This window comes from Lepidochelys olivacea (assembly GCF_965140295.1).
Source record: "Lepidochelys olivacea isolate rLepOli2 genome assembly, chromosome: 1".
NCBI classification, from domain to species: domain Eukaryota; kingdom Metazoa; phylum Chordata; order Testudines; family Cheloniidae; genus Lepidochelys; species Lepidochelys olivacea.
The window spans coordinates 323186573-323211796 of NC_140411.1; the positions used below are offsets into that span (position 1 = coordinate 323186573).

Consider the following 25224-nt stretch of genomic DNA (forward strand, 5'->3'; position numbering starts at 1 on the left):
ATACATGTATGTGACACTTACATTTACATTTAATTTTTTTGTTTTCTCAACAAAGAATTTTCCTCGTATGTAGTACATGCATTTCTCATTTGTTTCCTTGTTGTAAAATCCATTAAAATGAAACATTTTGGTAAACCGAGACATTGTAATGGTTTTGTTTTCTGCTTGTATGTAATGTAGTTGTAGGTGTGTTGGTCTCAGGATGTTAGAGAGACAGGGTGAGTGAGGGAATATCTTTTATTGGACCAACTTTTGTTGGTGAAAGGTCCAGTAAAAGATATTCTCTCACCCACCCTGTCTCTCTATCTTTTATTGGACCTCTCACCAACAGAAGTTGGTCCAATAAAAGATATTGCCTCACTACCTTGTCTCTTGTTTTCTGCTTGACAGCCACATTCATTTGGTTTTGTTTATGGAACTTATGAAACATTACTTGATAAGTTTATGAAACTTAGCTTAATAGGAAGGCTTGAGTGAATAAGTGTGTTTGTTTGTTCTCCATAGTAACTGAACATGCTAACCATGCTAAGGATAACTTATTAGAAGTTAATATCTACAAGTATGATGGGTAAGTGATTTGATTTGATTTTTCCTGGCATATGTAGCTTAATTTCTGGAGAAGAGACTATTGTAACAAGATAGTTTATGGTAATGTGATAACTTTGATGATGAGATCATTGTAATAAACAGCATTTCAAAACAGGCGTCCGTTTCCTGCACCTGAATATGGATTTATTCTCAAAGGCAAAAATAGACTGTTTCAGGGGAGTCCAGTTAACCCCCTGAATTAATATTCTTCTTTGAATGGTGGTCCCTGTTGTATTCCATGGTGGGATTACGCATGTGCACCATGCACCCAGAGCCAGAGAATTTGGAAGTAGTGTCCGTTGGTCTGTGCATGTGCACTGGCTCACCTCATGCCTCCAACCGAGGTGTTAAAGGCGGGGTGGACTGACTTCCTCTCCACTTCCTTCTCACAGTCGTATGGTCCAGGTTGGAATCCTTCGTGTCCACAGCCTCTCATCTTAGACTATATCTTGTCTTTGAAAATGTCGGGTCTATCCATCAGCTCCTTAGGTGTTTACTTAGCAGTGGTCAGTCCATACCATCTACCTGCTTCAGGCTACTTGATTATCGTACATCCTCTAATCAATAGATTCTGGAAAGACTTAATAAGGACCTTTCTGCCTACTCAGAAGATTCCACCCCAATGAGACCTGAATCTTGTTCCTTTAGTACTGACAAGGCCCCACTTTGAGCTTTTAGCTACTTGTTCCATGTCCCTCCTTTCCATGAAGGTTGCCTTTCTGATAGCTGTCATGTGAGTGAGAAGGGTTGGTGAACTGGGAGCAATGATGGCAGACCCTCCATGCACAGTGTTCCATAAACATCAGGTTTCTTTACATCTACACCCCAAATTCACCCCGAAGTAGTTTTGGAATTTCACTTTAACCAGACCATTCACTTACCTGTTTTTATCCTAAAACTTCACACTTCTGTAGAAGAACGAAGACTCCACTTCCTTGCTGTTTGACAAGCCTTGGCCTTTTATCTGCAGAGAACAAAACTAATCAGAAAATCCCCAAGACTGTTTGTCACCGTTGCAGAGAGGGTTAGAGAGCATGCCATGCCATCTCCACCAAGAGAATCTCCAAATAGATATCTGGCTACATTCTACTCTCCATCAACTCTTGAACACCGGGGCCTCCCAGGGGTAAGAGCTCATTCCACTAGAGCGCAAGCTACAACTAAAGTCTCTTCAGGACATACCCTTCCTGGACACCTGTAAAGTGGCCATGTGGAGTTCCATTTACACGTTTGCAAGGCATTATGCCCTGATGCAAGCCTCTGCTGCTGATGCCTCCTTTGGGATGGTGGATCTCTGCTCAACCCTACTGTCCACACCGTCCTCTTCCTTAGGTAATGCTTGTCAGTCAACTAGAGTGGTCCCTATTGTATTCCATCACTCGAAGAAGAAGAAGTGGTTAGTTACATGTAACTGAAGATTCTTCGAGATGTATGGTCCCTAGCTGTATTCCACAACCAGCCCTCCTTCCCCTCTGCTTCAGGTCTTCTATTATTTGTGGTGTAAAAGGAACTGGAAAGGTGGTCAGTCCGCCTTGCTCTTTATCAACTCAATCGGAGGCATGAGGTGTGAGCCAGGGTGCATGTGCAGACCAACGGATGCTACTTTCAAATTCTCTGGCTCCGGACACATGGTGCACATGCATAAATCCGCAGTGGAGTACAGATGTGTGGTTCCTATCTCGAAGAACCTCCAGTTACAGGTAAATAACCTCCTCTTACACTTACGTGAACTTTATATGCTAAGTTAGTCTATAGTTTTATGTACCAAATAAACACACTAAAACACTTAAATTAAGGCCCCAATTCAATTAGCACATGCTTAAGTTTTTTGTGAATCAGGGCCTAAAACCAGATACAGTCATAAGCACGTTTCAGCAGAGTTCAACCACCACTCAATATTACACTTCATTCCAAATTTCTGTACTTTGTTTTAAAAGCTAAAACTTTAAAAAGTCTGGCAATGAATAATTACAGGATCCAGTCACTTTTTCCCCATTGCCAAGTAATCCTTTACCAGTAGGTACACCTCACCTGATTTAGCCACCACTCCATTTTAATTTTGCTCCTGACTTGTTCTGTAGTTGGGGATTATGCTTTTGGATGTATACTGGTGTCCTAAATTCCCTCTAAGCTGCACAGCCACGCAGCTGCCTATTAAACACCGTGCAGGTGCTCAGGGCTGCAGTAGGAAGAGATGCTTCTCCCCAAGCCCCAGACCTGCTGCGGAACCTCTCCCACAGCCCCAACCCAGCCCAGCCCCAGACCTGAGTGGGCCAGGTGACCTGGCCCGGGGAGAGGCACCTCTCCCACTCAGCCCAGGTGCTACTGTGGGGGGAGAGAGAGAGCTGGGGGGAGTCCTCTCTTCCCACCGTAGCCCCAGGGAGCCCCACTGCACCTGAAATCCCTCATCCTCAGCCCTCACCCTCCTGCACCCCAATCCTCTGCCCCAGCCCTGAGCCCCTCATCCCCAGCCCCACCCCAGAGCCTGCACCCTCAGTCAGAGCCCTCATCCCCCCACACTGCAACCTTCTGCCACACCCCAGGGCCTGAACCCCCAGCCAGAGCCCTCAGCCCCACGCAACCACATGAATTTTATGTGCACCAATATGAAGGTGATGTGTCATATATCACCTCCATATTGGTGCACATAACAAAATTCATTCCGCACATGGGTGGGAAAAATTAGAGGGAACACTGCTGTTGACTTTGTATTAAATGTATAGAATTCAAAAGGGGTGATATTCAATTATATCAGAATTCTGTTTTCTTACAGTGTGGTGTGTTGGGGAAATGAAAATATATTTTTAAATAGAATTGGAATGATCGATCTGTTTGGTGGTATGAAATACGTGGATTATTTGGTATTATGGTTTAATGGAAATGTATTCAGACTATGCAAGAACATTGTAAAGAACATTAATATTGAATATTGGCAGCACTCCACCAAAACTTGTCCTTACGTTGCTCTTTAACAAAGTGCTGCTGTTTTTGAATTGCCCAGTTTGGCTTTTTAAATGGGCACTAAAAATTCCGCTTCAAGTAGATGCAGATGTGTATTCCACTTAGATGTGTGTGTATCCAGTGCGCTGGAGCCAGAGACTTTTGCTTAGCAGTACCTGTAGAGGGGAGGTGCTAACGGCTTGTGGTTGTGGCCACTTCCTTGGCTATGTGCTGCGGCAGCACCACCCTGACGCCCCTCAGTTCCTTCTCACCACCTGTGGCTGGAGTCTGAGCTCTGTGTGGTTGTAGTCTCACATTTAGTCTTTGTCTAGTTGATTGTATGTATTTAGTTAGTAGTCAGTGGATAGTGGTCCCAGTGATTCCCTCACCGGGGTTTAAACATTGTCCTTTATGTGGAGGAGTGATCCCCAATAGTTACTCCCACACATAGTGCTTGCTTTGCCTTGGCAAGGCCCAACTTGAAAAGTGTTGTTCGATCTGTAGGTCATTCAAGAAGTGGACTCAGGTGACATGGGACCTCCGCCTCATGCAGCACCTACTAGTACAGGCCAGGCAGCCTGATCCGGTACTGAGGCCCTCCTCAGGCCAAAAATCACCCTTGGGCTTGGAGAGCATTGCCGCTTCTCATTCCAGGACAGGCGCATCTCCAAAGAGTCAGAGGAGCTGTTCTGTTGCCAGCACTGAGGAAGAGGTCTTATAAGACCAATCATGACTGCCCCAGATCGTGGGGCAGCTCCTCTGCCTCCCCCAGGAAAAGCATGCACTGGTTCTGGCGCACAAAATGGCATGGATACTTCTGACCCTTCTCTGGTACCAAATGCGAAGGGTAGAAACCCTGTACCATCAACTCTGGTTCAGACTCCGGGTATCTGTTGAGTCCAGTACTGATGAGGGAGATGCTGGTACCATGTCCATGTCATCAGCATACGAGGCAGCCGCAGACGACCTCTGCCTTTTGGTCTAGACCTCCCTGTTAGTCCAGGACTTTCCCAGGGCTGTGCCACGTATAGCCCCTCCGATGGAGTGAACTGCTGAACCCTCGTGTCTGTTGGCAGGCATCCAGACGTTCCCCTCCCCGTGGTGAGGATGGAGCTGGTACCAGAATTGGTACAGGGGACCTCTGCAACAGGACTGTCTTCAGCCCTGCTGCATTTGACACTGCAGATTCTCCACTGGTGGCTTTCACCATCCTTGATGTCGATTCGCTCTGGTACTGCTGTTTGCACTTGGACCTATAGGCACTGACTTTTGTTTTTGCCAGTGTGTGCTTTTGAAGAGGAGTGTGGGGCGGGGGGAGTGGAAGGGGGCACTCTGCCAGTTTTGGGGAGAGGTTATTTTCTCCATATTTATACACTTCTTCCATATTCTAGTTATTGAATGTGTCATTGATATCTTTACTATTTTAATAATTCAATTCTTATGAATTACATAAATACATTATCATAAATTACAGTATATTAAAATCATTGCAATCACTTACAAGCTGTCTTCACTAATGTCCCAGTTTAAAGACATTATGTCTCATTGTAGCTTTCTGGATGAAACTGTCAGCAATCTTATTTACATCTAATTCCCTGGTATTGTCTTGATGCACGTTAAGGACAGCTACATTATTCAGTTGTGGCTGTCCCATTGATGACTGGAGATAATTTTTAAATCTTCTGAAGTTGGAGAATGAGTTCAGGATGATACAGACATGGTGAGAAGGATTCTTATAAATTTGCAGTACTCTGGAAACATAATGTTTCCAGAGTACTGCAAATGACTCCAAGATCTTTCTCTTGATGGATAACAGCTAATTTAGGCACCATCATTTTGTATGTATAGTTGGGATTATGTTTTGCCATGTGCATTACTTTGCATTTAACATGGAATTTCATCTGCCATTTTGTTGCCAAGTCACCCAGTTTTATGTGACTCCTTTGTAACGCTTTGCAGTCTGCTTTGGACTTAACGATCTTGAGTTATTTTGTATCATCTGCAAACTTTGCCACCTCACTGTTTACCCCTTTTTGCAGATTATTTATGAATATGTTGAATAGCACTGGGCTCAGTACAAGCTCCTGTAGGACACCACTATTTACTTTTTCTCCATTCTGAAAATGGACCATTTATTCCTGCCCTTTGTTTCCTCTCTTTTAACTGGAGTGCCTGATCATGCTTTCAGGGTCATCTAAAGATCCTTTATTTAATTTAATAACAAGCCTTTTGTTATCTTAATCACCCTGCCTCTGTTTATAAACTCCCTTCCCCAAGAGCAGAAGTTGTAGCAGCAGAGAACTCATCACATTCCACACTCAAACTCTGGCTCCTGGGTGCTGAGCACCCACTATTGTTTTTTCTGTGGGTGCTTGAGCCCCGGAGCACCCATGGAGTTGTCACCTATGTTTGGACCAACACTACCTGTGCCATCAGCATGCTTGGTACTGCCACATCAGGAGTGCTAATTTCTGCCACTTTCTAGGTGATGGATGAATCAGACTGCCGATTGGCTCCCTTTGGTCTCACTCCACCAATGTTGCTGAGATCCTGAGGCTCCGATTCAGAGTCGGAGTCATCATCCTCCCACTCCCTGTCACCTGATTAACTCTGGGGGCTGCCAGTGGACCAGTACGGCTTCCAGGGTTGGCGTGTGTGCTCTGGCCATGGTGGAGGTCCCTGTCTCAGCCCCCTATTGGCCACCAATGCCCTACCCGTTTCAGTGGCCTTGAACTCAGTGGGATGCTACTTGTTCATGGAGATCCCATTCTTCATCCCATTCAAAGCCAGTCACCCACCAGGTTGACAGTAATGGCTTTGGATCAACCGCAAGCCTGGGCATTAGAGGTCTTCCTCCCCATGGAGGTTGAGTCCTTCCTCCCTTAGTCCTCATTGCTGGATGATGCTGAGCTGCTTGGTTCATCTTCTTCTGCTCCAAAGGATTTTTAAGGTGTACAAGAACCTTTTTCACTGCGCATCCATGTAGAGTTCCTCCAAGAAAATGTCTCATATTGTTTCCTCTCCATCCTGACCTGTTCACTTAGAACCAGAGCCACACCCTCCATCCTGCAGTCAGCTCCCTGCACCTCATGGTATGGCTGTTGCATGGGTAAAGGAGGAAGAATAGTGCTTGGAACCTGTCCAACAAGTGCTACTCAACAATGGGAAGTCCTCCACTAGGATGGCCTACTTAGTGAAATGGAACAGGTTCTCAGTGTGGCCCATGGGACCCACCTGACAGAGGCCTCCACCCAGTACATCTTGTGATATTTGTTACATCTTCAGAAATCTGGACTTGTGCTCAGTTCACTGAGAGCGCGTTTGGCAGCAATATCAGTATTCTATCCCCCAATTCAAGGGAAGTCAGGTTTTTTTCTAATACCATAGTGACAAGATTTCTGAAGGGGCTTGTCCACTTGCATCCTCTGGTCTGAGAACCCGTCCATTGTGGGATCTAAACATGGTTCTGGTTGCTCTGATGGGCCCTCTGTTCAAGTCCATTGTATCCTATCCTGTCTCAGAAAACCACGTTCCTGATAGCCATCCTTTTGGCAAGAAGGGTGTGCGAGTTGCAGGCCGTGGTGGCTGAGTTGCTTTTCACACAGTTCTCCAAGAACAAGGTAACGCTGTGACCCACACCCAATGTTTTTATCCAAGGTGGTTTCTGTTTTATCTGAATTAGGCTGCGTATTTACCAGTGTTTTTCCCTAAGCTGCACTCTTCCCCCAGAAGATCAACACCTCCATACTTGATAACAGGCAATGTCTAGCCTTTTATATAGACATAAGAATGGCCCTACTGGGTCAGACCAAAGGTCCATCTAGCCCAGTATCCTGTCTTCCAACAGTGGCCAGTGCCAGGTGCCCCAGAGGGAATGAACAGAACAGGTAATCATCAAGTGATCCATTTCTGGTCGCTCATTCCCAGCTTCTGGGAAATAGAGGCTAGGGACACCATTCCTGCGCATCCTGTTTCATAGTCATTGATGGGCCTATCCTCCATGAATTTATCTAGTTCTTTTTTGAACCCTGTTATGGTCTTGGCCTTCACAACATCCTCTGGCAAGGAGTTTCACAGGTTGACTGTGTGTTGTTTGAAGAAATACTTCCTTTATTTGTTTTAAACCTGCTGACTATTAATTTCATTTGGTGACCCCTAGTTCTTGTGTTATGAGAAGTAGTAAACAACACTTCCTTCTGTACACCGGTCATGATTTTATAGACCTCAATCATATCTCCCCTTAGCCGTCTCTTTTCCAAGCTGAAAAGTCCCAGTCTTTTCAATCTCTCCTCATACGGAAGCTGTTCCATACCCCTAATTATTTTAGTTGCCCTTTTCTGAACCTTTTCTAATTCCAATATATCCAATCCCTATGTATAGACAGGACTAAACTGTTGCATGTTTTACCTTGCCTGTTCGGACCACATGAAGGGACAAGCAATCTCTGCACAGACCATCTCTAGATGGATAACATCCTGTATCAAGGCTGCATATGAAATACTTTTCACTGCACGTCTTCAGCAGATACGGGCTCACTCTACGAAGCCACAAGTGATGTTGATCGTGACATTTCCGTACTGGACGTTTGCAGGGAAGCCACGTGGTTGTCGATACATACATTTATGGATCATTATGCTATTACTGCAACTTCCAGACTGGATGCATGTCTTGGAAGGGCAGTTCCGTAATCCCTATTGCAGCAGACTTCGAGTCCCGCCTCTGGTTTGGTGTACTATTCGCGAGTGACCTAAGTGGAATATTCATCTGCATCTACTTGAAGAAGAAGAAATGGTTGGTTACTTACTGTAACTGGTTCTTTGACATGTATTTCCTGACCCACTCTCCATCCCCTCTACCTTGGAATCTCCTCTCATGGGTTGTCAGTGGAAAGGAATTGAGCGGGTGGAGGGGGGAATCGGGGCAGCGCTGCCTCACATAGCCAGAGGAGGGGCCACAGCTCCGAGGCACGAGCACCGCCCCTTTACAGGTACTGCTAGGCAAAAGGCTCGGGCTCTGACACACTGGGTGCGCACACACCTAAGTGGAATATATGTCTGCATCACATCTCAGAGAACCACAGTTACAGTAAGTAACCATTTCTGGTCTTTTTTCCCCCCATTTTAATTGAATATTTATGTAAAGCATTATAATTTAAAATGACCCAAACACTATGGTGAAAGTTAGCATACAGAGGATCAGACTTCTATCGTTTGTATTTAATTTTGTGTGTAAAAGTTAGATTGGTAAAGGTAATAAAAATAGAGGTGACTGAGGGAAAGAAACAATCTAGAGAAGAAAGGGAGAGGGAAGGAGGAGTCATAACATGGCCTACCAACGCATTCCACTGTTTCTATAGAGTCTACCCATATATCAATGAACTTATCATTTTTATTATGATTGGAGATCCTTTCCATCACTGCCATATTGGTATGCCAATCATTGGACTGGATTTTGATTTCCAGTACTAAAGAACATATCTTTTAGCCAAAAGTAGTTATGTCACAAATTTTTAGTATTTAAGTTCTATATCTAGAAAAGGAAAGCATTAAGGAGGATAGTTTAGAATACAAATCCTCAATCCCTTAGGCTCTTTTGAAAATTTCCCCTGTAAAGTTTAACATGGATAAAAGACTCTGCTTCTCCTGTCCCTCTCTTCCACTTCAATGTTAGTGTGAACTATATGCATCCTATCACAAGCACTGTATATTTTTAAACTCTTCTACTACTACTACCACCAGTCATCACTCCATCAGAATACTAATATATTTCTCTTGAGGAAGCCCAGAAAAATAAAACAAAACCCGTGAGTTCTCGGAAAAGCCATTTTGGAGAGATGAACCAAAATACTGAATAATTTTTACGATGGCAACAGGAAAAAAATTTCAACACCACAAATTTTTAAACTCCTTTTCTGACTTCCCAGAAAAATTCTACTCTACAATAAAATGAGGAATGTTAAGTTTAGGGAAATTGTGTGTTTTGGAGAAGTTATGGAGTGGATATTTGAAAATAGGTTTTGTACCTTAAAACTAGCTTCAGCCTTAGCTATGGACTGAATGGCTACCTTACCTCCAAAATAAAGGGGTGAATTTACAGGTGGGTTGAAGTGCTGTTTTCATGTTTGTAAGCCAGTTGTGGCGATAAATCTACACACCTGTAGAAAGGGAAACTGACCCTCTGAAAATGTAGTCTAGTATATGTTGTACCCAACAATCCTCACAATGAGTTTTCTCCCTCATGTTTTCTGGGAGGGTGTGGCAGTGACCAAATATAGTAGCTCTTAATGCAGCGCAAGACCTATCCTCCTAGAAAATCACTCCCAGTATTTTGTTCAAAGTCTTCCTTAAGAAAAAGCCAGATATCCCTGTGTGTAGTCTTTATTATTCCTGAATATCTCATTTGATCTCTCTAAGTTGATAGAACATTAGATTTTTAATTGGAACTTCTTTGATCTGGCTGAGAGAAAAATCTGAACTGTCTAAAAGAAACAACACCAAAAAAAAAGGCAAAAATAGTTGTCTTACAGTAATTCAGTAGATAATTCAGGTACAGTGAAGGTCTGATCTTTAGAAGAAATAGTGACAGTTATCAAGCTGACTGCACCTCTGACCCTTTCTGGTTCCCACTGCATACATGACTGCCACAAATATTTGTTTAGCTATTTCACATTTTCTCCAGTTAGAAAAAACCTTTCAAACCTGTCTATGTCTATTACCTACTCATTAGATACTTCAGCATAAAAATTGTCACTGCTACCAGATATCTCCATAATAGCCAGGCCCCAGGATGACAGTTCATAAGAATTTAATTAAAATGAGCAATAGCTCTGGAGGTATGAAAACTCTTCACTAAAGCACCATTTTTTGCATGTTGATATTCTGGTATTCACTTCCAGTTTGAGTCAAAGTAATATACCATGAATTTCTTGGTCTCTGTTATTGGCAATGGGGATTATCCTCAGAAGAGAGAGGCATCTGTTTTGTCCTGGCAATATTGAATTTGTACTTACTGTTAGTTGAGAGCGGGATAAGATTATCGTTATTTCAGTCCTACATTAATTCCAAACCAATTCCTTGCCTTCACAGTGCCATAGATCCAATCTAGAGTTGAGGCAGGAATATGTCAAGGGTCTGATTGGGTATAGAATATACTTAAGGAGGTGAGAAACTGGCAGCTGCCTTTTCTTTTGAGGTAGAATGTAGCTCAATAATATACAACTGAGAAACTGTATCTTTCTTTTAAAACAAGGTATTTGGCATAGAGAGCAAGTATTGAGCAGAAGCTAACATATATTTATAGGACTGTGACTCCAGTACTGGAGCAAAAATAGGGTTCTCTCAAAGGATAAATATCACTTGTGGATTGTCTATATGCAGGAGTTTCCCTTAACTGCTTATTTTTCTACTCTGTGCCAAGAGTTCGATCAGTTTTGAAAGTGCAGCAGTTCAGTGATGACAGAATTTAAATGCTTAAATGATCAACAAATAGCATGAAAAAGTGTATTAGCATAATGGTCTGTATGTTGAGAATGATGGTGAGAACAAATTCTATTCTGATCTGTACTGTGAGTGCCTATTCCCCATACTGGTCTGTTTCATACAGATGGTGCAGAATATGCAATAGGAGTATTCTGCATGAGAAATGGGTGCAAAATAGAAATAGGTTCTGCAAGTTAGAGTACACACTGAACAAATTAGAGAGTAATTGTACTAATCCAATTGTTTTCATATATAACTTTCTACTGCTTGTATGTGTATGTTAGGGATTTAATATGCAATTTTCTGAAGGTTTGACTAGGCTCATTCTCATAGTGCATCTCATTGGAAGATTTTTTTTTTTTAATTATAGCTCTGTGCCCCTTTAAGATTTTTAAGGGGGTGCATTTTGTTAATATTTATGCACAGACCAGATATTATTTACCATCATGTAATACTTTGTTTCTGGTGTTACTCTTGGCTACAGACTTTGAGTCTGTCCGTCCTGAGCTTTAACTATAGTTGCTACTTTAGCTAAACTGGATTAATTTTGCGAAACAAACTCTTGCTTCTGAAGACATTTAAAACTATTTGTTGTCAGATTGTAGAATTGTCATCTTGATCTATCCAACTCTTTTATGCTTTTGTGTAACAAGACAATTTAAGATTTCAGGATTCAGCCACGTTAAGAAGGATAAGTCACTTTAGCTAATATGTAAGCCTTTGTACTTTTGAGACTTGAGGCTCCAATTGTCTACCATTTTATAAACTTACATGGTTTTTAAATGTATAAATGTTCAGTTCAGGATTCAAAGTATGTCTTTTGATAGTAATTGTGTGTGATGTAGCAGTTGATTTAAAATTAATAGAAAAAACAGATTAAATGGAATTGCATATTAAAGGAATACAAATATCGTACTTCTTTCTGAAACTACATATGTTAACTTACAAATTTTTTTAATTGGTATGTTTATAAATAAGAGGGGAGGAATTTTTACTTTGTTTAATTTTGTATTTGAGGGCTTTTTGTGTACAGTCTGTTTCAGTGTTTTACTTGTATAGTTAGTTTCCACTAATGTTTGTGTCTGTTCACAAAGCAACAGGGGAAAGAAAAAGCACATTTTAAAAACACAGGAGAAAATTGTTGTAAAGTTACAAAATGAGGCAGGGGGACTCCTGTAGTTCCTGCAGCTATCTTGTTTTATTTGTTTGTTTGTTTTAAATATAATGTTTTAAGTTGACTGTGTCCCTTTTTTATAAATCATAAAGGAGAATAGGGAGAACAAAATGATGACTGTAAGTGGCGTTTGTGCTAATTGGAACATTTAATGTGTTTTTTGACTGTTAGCATGCATTCTAACTTGTGTTTTCTGGCAGTATTGTTTGTGTTGGTGGGGACGGAATGTTCAGTGAAGTGATGCATGGTCTAATTGGAAGAATACAGAAGGATTCTGGCATAGATCAAAATAATCCCAAAGCACCATTAGTCCAGTGCAATATAAGGATTGGCATAATCCCTGCTGGTAAGAATGAAAAAGGGTTAACTTTCAGTTTACGTTATTTATTAATGTAGTAACTTTCTGTAGTCAGGCCTGCCTGTAGAATTAAATATGAACAGTAATGCTCCATAAAGCTATTGGTGAGCCAGCATAAATAGTGATGGCTGCAATGTCTTGTTTGTGGGAGAGGGAATTTACATGAGGGGGAGGAAGCAAAAATTAAAGTATCTGATAAAATTATTATTGTAGCGCCTAAGAACTGCTTTCTTGTTTAGTGTTCTGGGGCTTACATATGCTAATACAAATGTTATAAAAAAAGGAATGGTGAGGGAAAATTATAAATTCGCACTAACAAACACTCACTGAAAGCATTATCAGTTGAAACCCACTGAATAGAGGCTAAACACTTTATTCTGTACAGCGAAAGGAGCCCAATATTCTCTCTGTTTTCATCACTGGCTAACTATGCAAGTGTTGAAATCCGTTTTGTGGGATAGAAACCACAGCCTCTCCTTCTATCTCAATGCTTCTGTCACAAGAAGCGTAGAACCATCGGAGAGCCAGTCCACAGGATCCAGATAGGGGTGCATATTATGTTCTTCTTCTTGCTCTGTAGTCATAATGCCTGCAGAAGCCCTGCTGCTAGCTTCCTTCAATATCTCAGTGAGGTGCTGGTCCATTCCAATTCACTATGATAGCCACCCTTTTCAGGCTAATTATGACCACTGCTAGTGAGCATCATTGTTCAAAACTTTTCCCTAAGTGAAGTCCTTTGACAAAGTAGATTTAACTGCCAAAACTAATCCAAAGAGCATCTTTGGCACTTGAAAATTAATGACCCATAGAGCCAAAAAAAGAGATCCCTAAGGTTCCATTCAAAATGGCTCTGGGCTGGAGGGAGGGCTTCCTCTTCCAATACTGGAATTAATAATACTCAGGGGTATCTCCAGAACTACAGATGAGTATGGGCATACAATTGTTCAGGTAAGGCACAGAATTATCCTGTGTTGACAATCACATGACTGCCTTTGAGTAAATTACTAAAATTTGAAGTTAGTCGTGATAAGCAACAAAACACTGAGTGTGCTGATGGTAAATAATGAAAAATTCTGAAATTTAGTATTTTTAGTGAACATAAATATTAAATTTCCTCATTTACTATTTTAATTGTTATTTACCCAACTCTCACGCCTGTTCATTTAGTCTTATAGTGTAGTGAGTAAAACAAAGGTACTGTATATCTGAGGAGCTTTATATAAATCACTCTGTGGAGAGATTTTCATGTGTTCCTCCTATTAATACTAATGAAGAGACACACTTGTATCCATTTGCAACTCAATTAAACTTATGGGAACAAAATCTGAATTGCTTTCTCACTCCTTAACTCTTTGCTTGGGCAAAATTTCCATTGACTTCAGTAAAGATTTTTTTTGTCTGAGTAAAGTATTCTGGGTTTGACACATGCTCATCTGAAAACTTTCGTCTGTTTATGGTGTTAGTGATCTAAAGAAGGTACTGGTAAAAAGCATAACTCTAATGTTTAGGTTATGGCATAATTATACTTTTGTGGGGAGGAATAGGTTAAAATGGAGTTGAAATGCTTTTGCTTTTGTAGCGTACCAATTTGTCACCATCTGACATTTGTTAAATGTACATATTTGGGGTTATCGTTTTTCCTGTCTGTTTTTAAAACAATCTTCGCTGATGTTAAAACAGTATTAAACTTAAGTTCTTTTCTTGTACAATCCTTTATAGTCTATTTGTTATAAATGTGAGTTGTTTGCTTTTTGCTTTCATTTTGTCCACTGTACAGCCATTTGCTGTATGTGAATTTACATTGTATCCTTGTCCTGTATTTTGCAAGGTTTTATATTAAACACATTCTCTTAATATAGTCATAATTTTACTTTTGGATCTGAATAGTGATTTTGAAAAATATATTTAATGAACATGTTTAAGGAAGTTAACCTCTAAATTATGTTACACACTCTTCTGGAGAACAAATTTAAAATATAAATCCTTTATATATAATAAGTATTGGTAAAGTATGTGGTTTTTTTGTTTTGGTTTTTTAATGTTGGAAATAGGGGGAAAGGCAGGGAGTCTTTTCTTAATGTTTTATTCCTAAATAAAGATGGGAAATTGGTAAAGGGATACATACATATAGTGTATACATTAATATTTTCAGTAATTTATATAGATCTGTGCACTGTACAAATCTTAAGGCTCGGTTTCAGGTCCTCTTAAATCATAGGCACCAGATGGCCACATGTGAATCAGTCAGTGACATACTTGAGGAAAAGTTGCAAGAATTCTCCCCTAATTCCTGGTGAACCCACTCACAGCGGTAGTCCTGGTGCTCACCTGAGTGCAATGTCTGTTAGGTTAGAGTTTCTGTAGTGTTGTCTTTCACTGATGGGACAGAACTATGGCTACAAAAATATTATACATTGTCATATTGCAAATGGAAATCTGTTTCTGTAATCTGTCATTTACAGAGTGCATATAGCTATTCATTTTTCCTTTTACATATTAGTAGACAAGTATTGAACTTTTATACTCAACAGTTCTCAATTTAATTATCTTAGTGGGTGTTTTGGGGGCAAGTGAGGGGAGAATTAAAATCTTAAAAGTGGCAGGCAAAGGCATACTGTCTAGCATCTGATACTTTTTGTGGGATCATAAGACTGGGAAGGGTGGGAAAAAATGCAACGAAGTTCTAAGCAAATAGGTTTGGGGGCAGCTATTCAACGCCATCTACAATTGGAGGAATAGAGCTTTGTCTCTGCAGCAACATGCCTTCTGTGGCCTGCAGCATGTCACAAGCTCCACGTGGAGGATGCAGGAGTGATGTGGCGAGATCGGGGGAAAGAGGAAATTTCCACTCCCCAACCCCTTCCTGTACATTGGGCAGCAGGCCAAATGAAATATTCTGGTGGGCTGGATGTGGCCTGTAGACCACAGTTGGCCATTCCTTTATTTTGGATCTGGTTGTTGCACAGCGGGGGGCTGATATGGAGGCACTGTGCAAGTGCACTGAGTGCACATTGATTAATCTGGGCCTGGTCACCCCCCATAGTTTTCAAAGTAGACTGCTAAGATGGAGCATTCATCTGTGAAAAGCCAACCTGAATACTCTGTTCCAGGAAGGTTGTGTTTGGAGGTGAGCCCCAAGGGGACTGCGGCATGAAAAAGTTTGGAAACTGTTGTGTTAGTGTATTAACTTGTGTATAGTGTATTGTATTGTGGGACAAAAGGGAAATTTTACAATATAGTCTGTCATGCTATGCCAGCTTTCCAATTAATAGTAAGTAGGGCTGTCGATTAATCGCCGTTAACTCACGCAATTAACTCAAAAAATTAATTGCAATTAAAAAATTAGTAGCTATTAATCACAGTTTTAATTGCACTGTTAAACAATAGAGAATACCAATTGAAATTTATTACATTTTTGATGGTTTTCTACATTTTCAAATATATTGATTTCACTTACAACACAGAATACAAAGTGTACAGTGCTCACTTTATATTTTTTATTACTAATACTTGTACTGTAAGGATGATAAACAAGAAATGGTATTTTTCAGCTCACCTCATATAAGTACTGCAGTGCAATCTCTTTATTGTGAAAGTGCAATTTACAAATGTAGATTTTTTTTTTGTTACATGACTGCACTCAAAAACAAAACAATGTAAAACTTTAGAGCTTATGAGTCCATTCAGTCCTCCTCCTTCAGCTAAGACAAACAAGTTTGTTTACATTTACAGGAGATAATGCTGCCCACTTCTTATTTACAATGTCACCTGAAATTGAGAACAGATGTTTGCATGGCACTTTTGTAGCCAGCATTGCAAGGTATTTATGTACCAGATATGGTAAACATTTGTATGCTCCTTCATGCTTTGGCCACCACGCCAGAGGGACGTGCTTCCATGCTGATGGCGCTCGTTAAAAAAATAGTGCGTTAACTAAATTTGAGACTGAACTCGTTGGGGGGAAATTGTATGTCTCCTGCTCTATTTTACCCACATTCTGCCATATATTTCATGTTATAGCAGTCTCTGATGATGACCCAGCACGTGTTTGTTTTTAAGAACACTTTCACTGCAGATTTGACAAAACCCAAAGAAGGTACCAATGTGAGATTTTGCTACAGCATTCGACTCGAGGTTTAAGAATCTGAAGTGCCTTCCAAAATCTGAGAAGGATGAGGTGTGGAGCATGATTTCAGAAGTCTAAAAAAGCAACACTCCGATGCGGAAACTATAGAACCGAACCACCAAAAAAGAAAATCAACCTTCTGCTGGTGGCATCTGACTTAGATGATGAAAATGAACATGCTTCGGTCCACGCTGCTTTGGATCATTATCGAACAGAACCCGTCATCAGCATGGACACGTCCCCTAGAATGGTGGTTGAAGCATGAAGGGACATATGAATCTTCAGTGCATTTGGCACATAAATATCTTGTGACACCAGTTACAACAATGCCATGCAAACACCTGTTCTCACTTTTAGGTGACATTGTAAACAAGAAGTGGGCAGCTTTATCTCCTGCAAATGTAAACAAACTTGTTTGTCCGAACGATTGGCTGAACAAGAAGTAGGACTGAGTGGACTTGTATGCTGTAAAGTTTTACGTTTATTTTATTTTTGAACGCAGTTTTTTTTTTTGCACATAATTCTACATTTGTAAGTTCAACTTTCATGATAAAGAGATTGCAGTAGAGTACTTGTATTAGGTGACTTGAAAAATACTATTTTGTTTTTACAGTGCCAATATTTAATAAAAATAAATATAAAGTGAGCACTATACACTTTGTATTGTGTGCTGTAATTGAAATCAATATATTTGAAAATGTAGAAAACAGCCAAAAATATTTAAATAAATTGTATTCTATTATTGTTTAACAGCGCGATTAATCCCAATTAATTTTTTAATCGCTTGACACCCCCTAATAGTAAGAGAGAGTGTGCAATTAAAGTTTTGTTGGAAATTCAGAATATACCCCAGAGTTTAAACAAACCATTTAAGAGCAGATAAAAGTAAGATGATGCGTTTGTAGCAGGAACCATTATTCTAGTTGAAGCTTTTGTTCTTAGTTTCCAGCAAACACAGCGTTAAACTAAGTGTTCACACTACTTACAAACCTTTCATTTTCCCTTCCTTCCTTCACACAGCTTACATTTAAAATGTCCCATTCCAACTTAAACGTGTGTTGCTTTTGAAACAGTTTTTTCTTTCACATCAAATTCAAGTTTCTTGTCATCAAAACTCCTCATAACTTCATTCACCTATATCTTTGCCCATCACTCATCTTTCTTCTGCCTTGTGACCACACTTTTTTTTTTCATCTAGACAGAACATGCCCCTGTGTGTGCACAGAAAACTGAAGAAAGTGCTGTGGTGATAGCAGGATACCCTTAAGAAGGAAGTCAGTAGGGAAAATGTAATAGGAAGCAGGGTAAAATGTTCAAGAAAACTGGGGATAGTGTAAGTGAGAACCAATGAAGCAAGGAAGGAAAAAGCTATTTGATAACCTCCCTGGAGGGAAAAAAAAGTGATGACTCTGCTAGTATGAAGGTCAACTAAGGTAGAATTATGCTTCTTATGTGGGTCATATTTCATGTTTTAAATCAATATATAAAACTGAATACTAGTTCTAGGTAAAGATAGTTTGAGACCAGTTCAGATTCATTAGAAGTAAAATAGGGAGAGCCCTATTTGGCGATGGTAGCTGTACCTTTGACCTTAGTACTACCAGGGTAAGCACTTTTTTTCAGACAGGCTTCTCGGACTACTCTTCTCTCTTGCTTTGTTAGTTTCCTCTCTTACACTATCCCCAGCTTTATTGTACACCTCAGCATGCTTCCTATTACATTTTCCTTACTGACTTTCTCCTTTTGGGGTATCCTGCTTCTGCCAATGCACTTTCTTCCATTTTCTTCTCCATTCAACTACCTCTTACAAATCCAGAGAATCCTTCTGGCTCAGAATACCTTCCCTCCTTCTGTTAGACATACCCTATTTCACTGTCTTAGGAGTGTTCCAGCACTAGTAACAACTTGACAAAAGACTTTTATATTGCAATGCAGTAACAGTGGATCCACCTGTCTGTAAAACGTCTCTTGAAACACTGGATTGCTTTCTGTCAGTGTCATCAAATGGACTGGAAGAAAGCAAATATAACACTACTTTGGTGTCTTACTATGTTCAGAGAGAAGTAGTATGAGTTCTTCTATGCCAACAGAGAACGGTTTCCAAGAATGTATCCAATCTCCCTTGTCAACTCACTAGATTGAAGAGTAATTTAAAAAGGTGTGTGGTGCCTGTGCACTATCTGTCTTAAAACACTTGTGTAGGTGCATGAAAGGGAAAATGGTAAGCTTCTTACTTTAGTTGTATTGTATTCTGTTTAATGCAGTGTTATCCTGTGGCTTCTCTTCACCTCAGAGTGGTAAATCTTTTTCTCATGAACTAGAGAGGACTCGCTGTGTTGCCATAGGGCTGCTGCCCCCTTTGCCCCCTCCCTCCCCGATCCCTACAGGTGCAAGGTGCAGGAGCAAGACACTGGTGTTGAGGGGGCAGAGCAGGGTCCTGGGGGGAGGGTGTCTCTTTTCTGCCCCATACCTTGCCCCTACCGGGAGCAGTACAGCAAGCGTTCTGCAGCCCTGCTGTCATAGGAATAAGTGAATGGGGCAGAGCAGACCTCTGCGTCTGAGGCTGCCAGGAGAAGAGAGTGAGAGAGAGCAAGCCCCTGGTTACATGGGAGGCTACCCTGCTGCTGAATGGATTCTGCCCCCTCAATTATCTGAACTCCTAATTATCCAGATAAAATCTGTGTTGCACATACTATTTGGTTAAGCAGTGGTATACTGTACCACATGAGCCTTGGATACTGAAGCCATACACCTATAAAATTGCTATGGAGCACCTTTTCATACAGATGGCCAATTGTAGTACCCTGATCGAACCATGACCACAAGTAACTGTTCGGGGCTAGGAACATGTGGTGAGCAGTCATTCTCTCTCAAGACAGTTTACATACATTGTGAGCAAACCACTAAATGACACCCTCTGCAGCTATTTGACTCAGGATAGATTGTCAGAACATAGGTCAAATACCCCCAAATTCACCAAGCCAGTAATAAGAGTATTCCTGGATCACTACACTAGTTTTACCATGGAATACAGGCCCCTGTTTATCACCCAGGCAAACTGGACTTTATGATGTAAGGTTATTAAAACCAAAACCACTTCATATTAGGTTATTCCAGTTCCAAATACCAATCAGTCACCGCTGGTTACTGGATACTTCAGTATTTTACCCAAAACAATGGTGTTAGTTTACTAAGGATTGGCTAACTAAAGATTTATTAATTTAAAAATTGAAATGAGAGTTAAGAAATTAAAGCAAATAATATACATTACAGGTGAATTAGAGGTTGTAGTCCAAATGATAGCATAGATGTAGAAGCTGTTAGAATCTTTTCATAAGTCCACAGGGCTTCCCAAAAATGAATTCTGAGGATCTCTGTCTGTATGCGTAGATCTCTCGCTGCTCGCCCAGAGTTCAGGCAGTCCAGAAATGAATCAGAGAGCAGGATCATTCCCATGGTCCAGTATTTGTAGTTGGAAGCAGCTTGGTAAAGGTTATTGGCATAGTATAGGTAATGCAGACAGTTAGAGTGTCTCTAGTGTTAAGCCAAAGACCCTTGGTTTGAAGTTAACTACCTACTTCCCATGCATACACAAATAATTCAATTACACTGATTTACATTAGGCAATGACTGGCCATTCATTAAAACATGGACAGATAAATGAGGACAATACAGGAAATATTCATTAGTTCCTTGCGGTATATACACAACTTTGATCGTAAGGCTAATTAAGTACAGGATATAGACAGATCTAAGCATACAAACACCATTTTCCTTGATTTCTTGTCCAAACAAGTGAAGGAGCTGGTGTCTGCTAGCCCATTTAACATCCCTTTGATACTTACACACGATTGAATTGCAGTGCGTCTTGACATGCCTTTAAAGGTTACAGACAGGTGAACTGGCCTATTGATTCTAATCTGAGCTGGTTTGTCAGCATCACAATACCCTCTTGGAATGATGTGAAGAATTATTAAAGGAGTGGGCCATCCATGTGCTGTATCAGTGTTTTGTTTCTCTGTGATGGCTATACTCTAGTACCTGAGAGCATCAAATTAGTAATGCTTCACACTGCTGTTTACTGTTCAGACCTTGTGTGGCTAACTGACTGTTGGAGTTCCATCTGCTTAGACCAGGTCTGAATATGGAACTAAACTTTCTGTTCAGCTACTGCAAAATCCCTGACCTAGATGAAGGCAGAAAGGCTAAGTGACAAACAAGGAATTCACACCTGAATGCTCAGATCCTATTCAGATCTTCAAGCAGTTATGATATTAACTAAGAGGATAACTAGAGGGTCATCTGCTTTCTTCCCTAACTGAACCAAGATATGATAGAGTTCATGCATGCATCAGGGTCTTCCACAAACTGCAGGCAAAATGAAATGGAAAGATTTGGTATAGCATTTCTACATGCCAAATCTCTGAACAGCTATTGCTACTACGAAGCCCCAAATTTGGCTCCTTACCATCTGCCATCCATCACGTTTGTCACCACCTTAAAAGAGAAATTGGAGTTCTGTGTGCTGTGCCAAACCACTTGCCCATGACAATGTGTCCTGAACTATGCGCTGGTCTCACAGAAAAGTCCCTCCATCACACTTACTGTTTCCTTTGGAGTGTGATTCCATTATGTGTGTTTGCCTCCTTTTGCTGTCAGGGCCTTACTCATTAAAACCTCTTGATCACTGTGGCCAGCTTCTGCAAAATGTTCATATGAGATGGAGCAGCCTCCTCTCTTGTGTCCTTAAGTGGACGTGGTGATGACAGTCTCCTGGACAGTGAGAGATAGGGAAGGATTTTCCCTGCCCCTGTCTACCAGCATGTATTCCCTGGTTTCCTCTGAAGTGATTAAAAAAAAGAATGGAGAGTAGATTTGAAATCCATGAATCATTCATCCTTTGGCATGTTTCTCAGCGTCTGAATTGGCCTTGTGAAAATGGAGTAGTCTGACTTGGCCTTTGTCCAGTTTGTCTGTGCTGTGTCTGAAAACAGGCAGGTGGACAAAGGTGTTTTTCAAGGCTTATGCTATCAATTTTGGAGGAGTTTGGGGAGGAGAAGGGCCTACAGACCCTTAGCAAGTCTCACCTAGGTGTTGGTTCCTCGCAAGATCTTATCTTTGACTTGGCTAATTTAATCTTCCTTGATCTTTCTCAATGCACATTCCTAACCCTTGTTTGGGCTCCCATAGGCAAGTTTCCTCCTGCTCAGTCTGCATTAAAAGCTGGTTCTTCACCTGAAGGGAAATAATCACAGTATTTTATAAGCTAAAATTGGATGTATCTTATACATCCTTTATGTTATGGTTTTAAATTAATCCTGTGAAATACTTCAAACAGCATAAAATAGCTTTCCTTTATTGAATAGATCTTCTTATGCTTTTATCTTCTAATGCTAAATGTGTTTTGTATGTTAAATATCTATACATGTACATAAGAGAGGCTGAAAATTAAAGGGATGCTGTCACATAAAAAAATCATTTTGAATAAAACCTCCATATCTGTGCTGCAGCAAACACCTTTGGTTATTAAAGATGAAAAAATCAGGCATACTCCTCACTGTGTGTGCTGGGTTTCTTTGCATTAATGAGGAGACTGAAAATAAACTAGAGTCAATTTCATTTCTTTACGCTTTGCTTTTCTAGTCAACTTCACTTGCAGGCTTACAGGTGTTTGTACAATACTGAACTGTTTGAGTTTTAAACACAACAGGGACTTACTTTAAAAAAAAACAACCGGTCCTATTGGAATCTTAAAAATGCATGGAAACAAATCTCTTGGGCTTAGATTTTGTAAACATTTGTTTTTATAAAACCTAAATATTTAGCAAAAATTCACTATATCCTTTCAAAATAGCAAAACCTATTTACACAAAGCTAAAATTATTCCCCCCCCCCAACCCTCCAGCCTATGTAGGGACAAAAATAGAATATGAATTATTTGCTCTGCTATAAAGAGCAAAATTTAGTTTTAACAACTGTAATGGTTCTCAGGGTATCCAGAATTGAGAGTCACCGTGTTACCCACTGCCTCGAGCATGAGAGAGTCTTGCCTGTATTTAGTTGGGTGTCAGCTCCCCAATGCCACCAGCTTTTCAGCCACTCAAGCACTTTCCTCTAGCTTGTGACTTCACTTTACAGACTAACATGAGGTGCACCCCTTGTCCTTTTGAGTTGTTTCCCTGTGATATCCAGCCCCTGCCACTGGCTACTAACAGAAATTCCAGGAGCAGTTTACCAGTTTTATCTTAATCTACTGCCCCTGATTAACACACAGCACTTGTATGGTTTATTTAAGAATAAAGATTCTGCTGGAAGCAAGAGAGAGTGATGAAAACAAATTATTACAATACAAAATAATAAAACGTGAACCTGAGCCTACACTTATTAATAGTTACCTTCGTTATCTAAAAAGTAGATTTCTGCACCCACCCCCCAAGTTCAGTCTGTGGCTGGCTTCACGTGAACCAGGATCTAATTTTTCATGAGAACACCTTGCTTCTCTAGGTGTCTCCACAGCAAAAGGATTCAGGGTACCTTCCCCTCCTTAGTGTTCTACTGAAACAGTGTTTTATTTCTGTTCATAGATAGGGTGAACCCCTGTCAAGAGGTTTAGATTGATTGCTGTTGCCTCTGATGGTTTTCCATTGAAAATCTTGGGGTTGAACAAGCCCAAACAATTGAGCTTTGTATTGTATCACCAGCAAAATAGGCAGAGTGGTAACTCCCTCCTGCTTGAATGGGCCATCATCAACACACATTATCCCCTGGTGACTAATTTTTACTCCAAGTCCATAAAGCATGCTTTCAATATAAGTAAATTATTCATTAAATATTACTTGTACATAAACCTCACGATTATGAATCTTGACAAGTTATTAGTTTTCTGTAGGTACCTTACATAGGTTAATATCCTGTAAGACATGTTTGGTGTAGTGAGTTTGTCAGATCTGAGGTGAGAGTTGTTTGCAAAGAACAGGGGGGACCTTTTGACCACGAACCTCTGTCTCATACCAACTCTTTTCCAGTATATTGGATTTATCACAAGCTGTTCCTCTTCCAAACAAAAGTATGTATTAATAATAAATATGCTACTTTAATACAAAGGCACAGGTATATCTACTAGTTTTTGCAGTTTTTGTTGTATCTTTACTCCAGACAAACATTTGTGCAATCCAGATGCTTAGATAAAGTTACTGACTAATTATACAAAGTCTAGAAACCAGTAATTTTGTACTGTGGTAACAAATTTTTTTTTAAGTGGGAAAGAAGGGATTTTTGTACAGAAAAAAATAAGATTGCAAGTATTTTCTGTAAGGACCCAATCAAATTAATGGGTGAAAATATAAGTAACTTAAATATATTTAATACATATTCAAGGTCTTTACACAGTCTATTTGCCCCAAATCAATTTGCCCTTTCAAAAAAGAGTGAGGATTGGTGGACTAGGAGGATGATGCATGCAATAGTCGTTCATGTGTTAGGGTATGTCTACACTAAAAACTTAAGTTGACCTATATTAGATTGACTTACAGCCACGGCAGCGATTACTATAGTGGTGCATGTACACACTATGCTCTTTGGTTCGGTGGTGTGCGTCATCACCAGGAGTGCTTCCACTGACCTAAGAGGGGCAGTGTGGGGAGCTGAGAGCCTGGTCTCCCAGCTGGAAGCCTGGATGCCCCACAGGCTCCTTGGCTCTCGGCGAGCTGCCGCCTCCCACTTCATCTCCCCGTTCCCCCCGGGAGTGGGGGTAAGCCACCCAGGGCTTCTCGCCTCTCTGTTCCCCGCCATCAGTGTGGAAAGCTGCTCGGGGCTTCTCGTCTTCCTGTTCTCCACTGGGAGTGAGGGAAGCCAACTGGGGCTTCTTGCTCCCTGTTCCCCACTGGGAGCAGGGGAAGCCGCCCGGGGCTTCTCGCCTCCCCATTCCCTGCCAAGACGGGGGTCCAGCTGCCAGGGCTTCTTGCCCCCTGGGAGTGGGGTCCAGCCGCCAGGGCTTCTTGGCCCCTGAGAGCAGGGCCAAGGTGCCTGGACTTCACACCCTGGCTCCCAGCTGGGAGCAGGGTCCATTCTCACCCGGTTCCCAGCTGGGAGTGGGGTCCAGCCAATTGGGCTTCTCACCTCGGTCCCAGCTGAGAGCGTGGTCCAGCTGCTTGGGATTCCTTCCCCATCGCTCAGCCGGGAGCAGGATCCATTCTTGCCCTGGCTCCCAGCTGGAAGCAGGGTCCAGTCACCCAGCTCTCCAGGGAAGAGGGAGGGCAGCTACAGCCTAGCTGCCCAGCTTTCTTTTCAATTTCACAGCTCCACTGGGCAAGAGAGCTAACAGTGATGTAAGTAACACAGTATCTACACAGACACTGCGTCGCCCTAACTACACTGACATAAACCCTACAACTCTTGCGGAAGCGGAATTATTATGTCGGTATAGTAGCGCACTTACATTGGCAGGACAAGGCTGTAGTGTAGACACTGACATAATTTGGTCAAGGTAAGCTGCCTTACATCGACCTAACTCTGTAGTATAGATCAGGCCGCAGTGATGAAAAAGCAATACCTAAAGGTG

The 25224-nt window shown here is 41.1% G+C and overlaps 1 protein-coding gene across 4 annotated transcripts in view; it reads left to right on the forward strand.

Annotated features, from left to right (window-relative positions):
- The window catches only part of CERK (ceramide kinase), a 74813-nt gene that overhangs the window by 29415 nt on the left and 20174 nt on the right, over window positions 1-25224 (forward strand). For 3 of the 4 annotated variants that reach the window (XM_084640365.1, XM_084640363.1, XM_084640362.1), the window contains exons 5-6: window positions 505-568; window positions 12381-12526. The exons of the other annotated variant lie outside the window; for it this stretch is intronic. In XM_084640365.1, the coding sequence (XP_084496491.1) occupies window positions 505-568; window positions 12381-12526 (210 nt within the window). The remainder of the gene's footprint in view (window positions 1-504; window positions 569-12380; window positions 12527-25224) is intronic. 4 annotated transcript variants of the gene reach the window in all.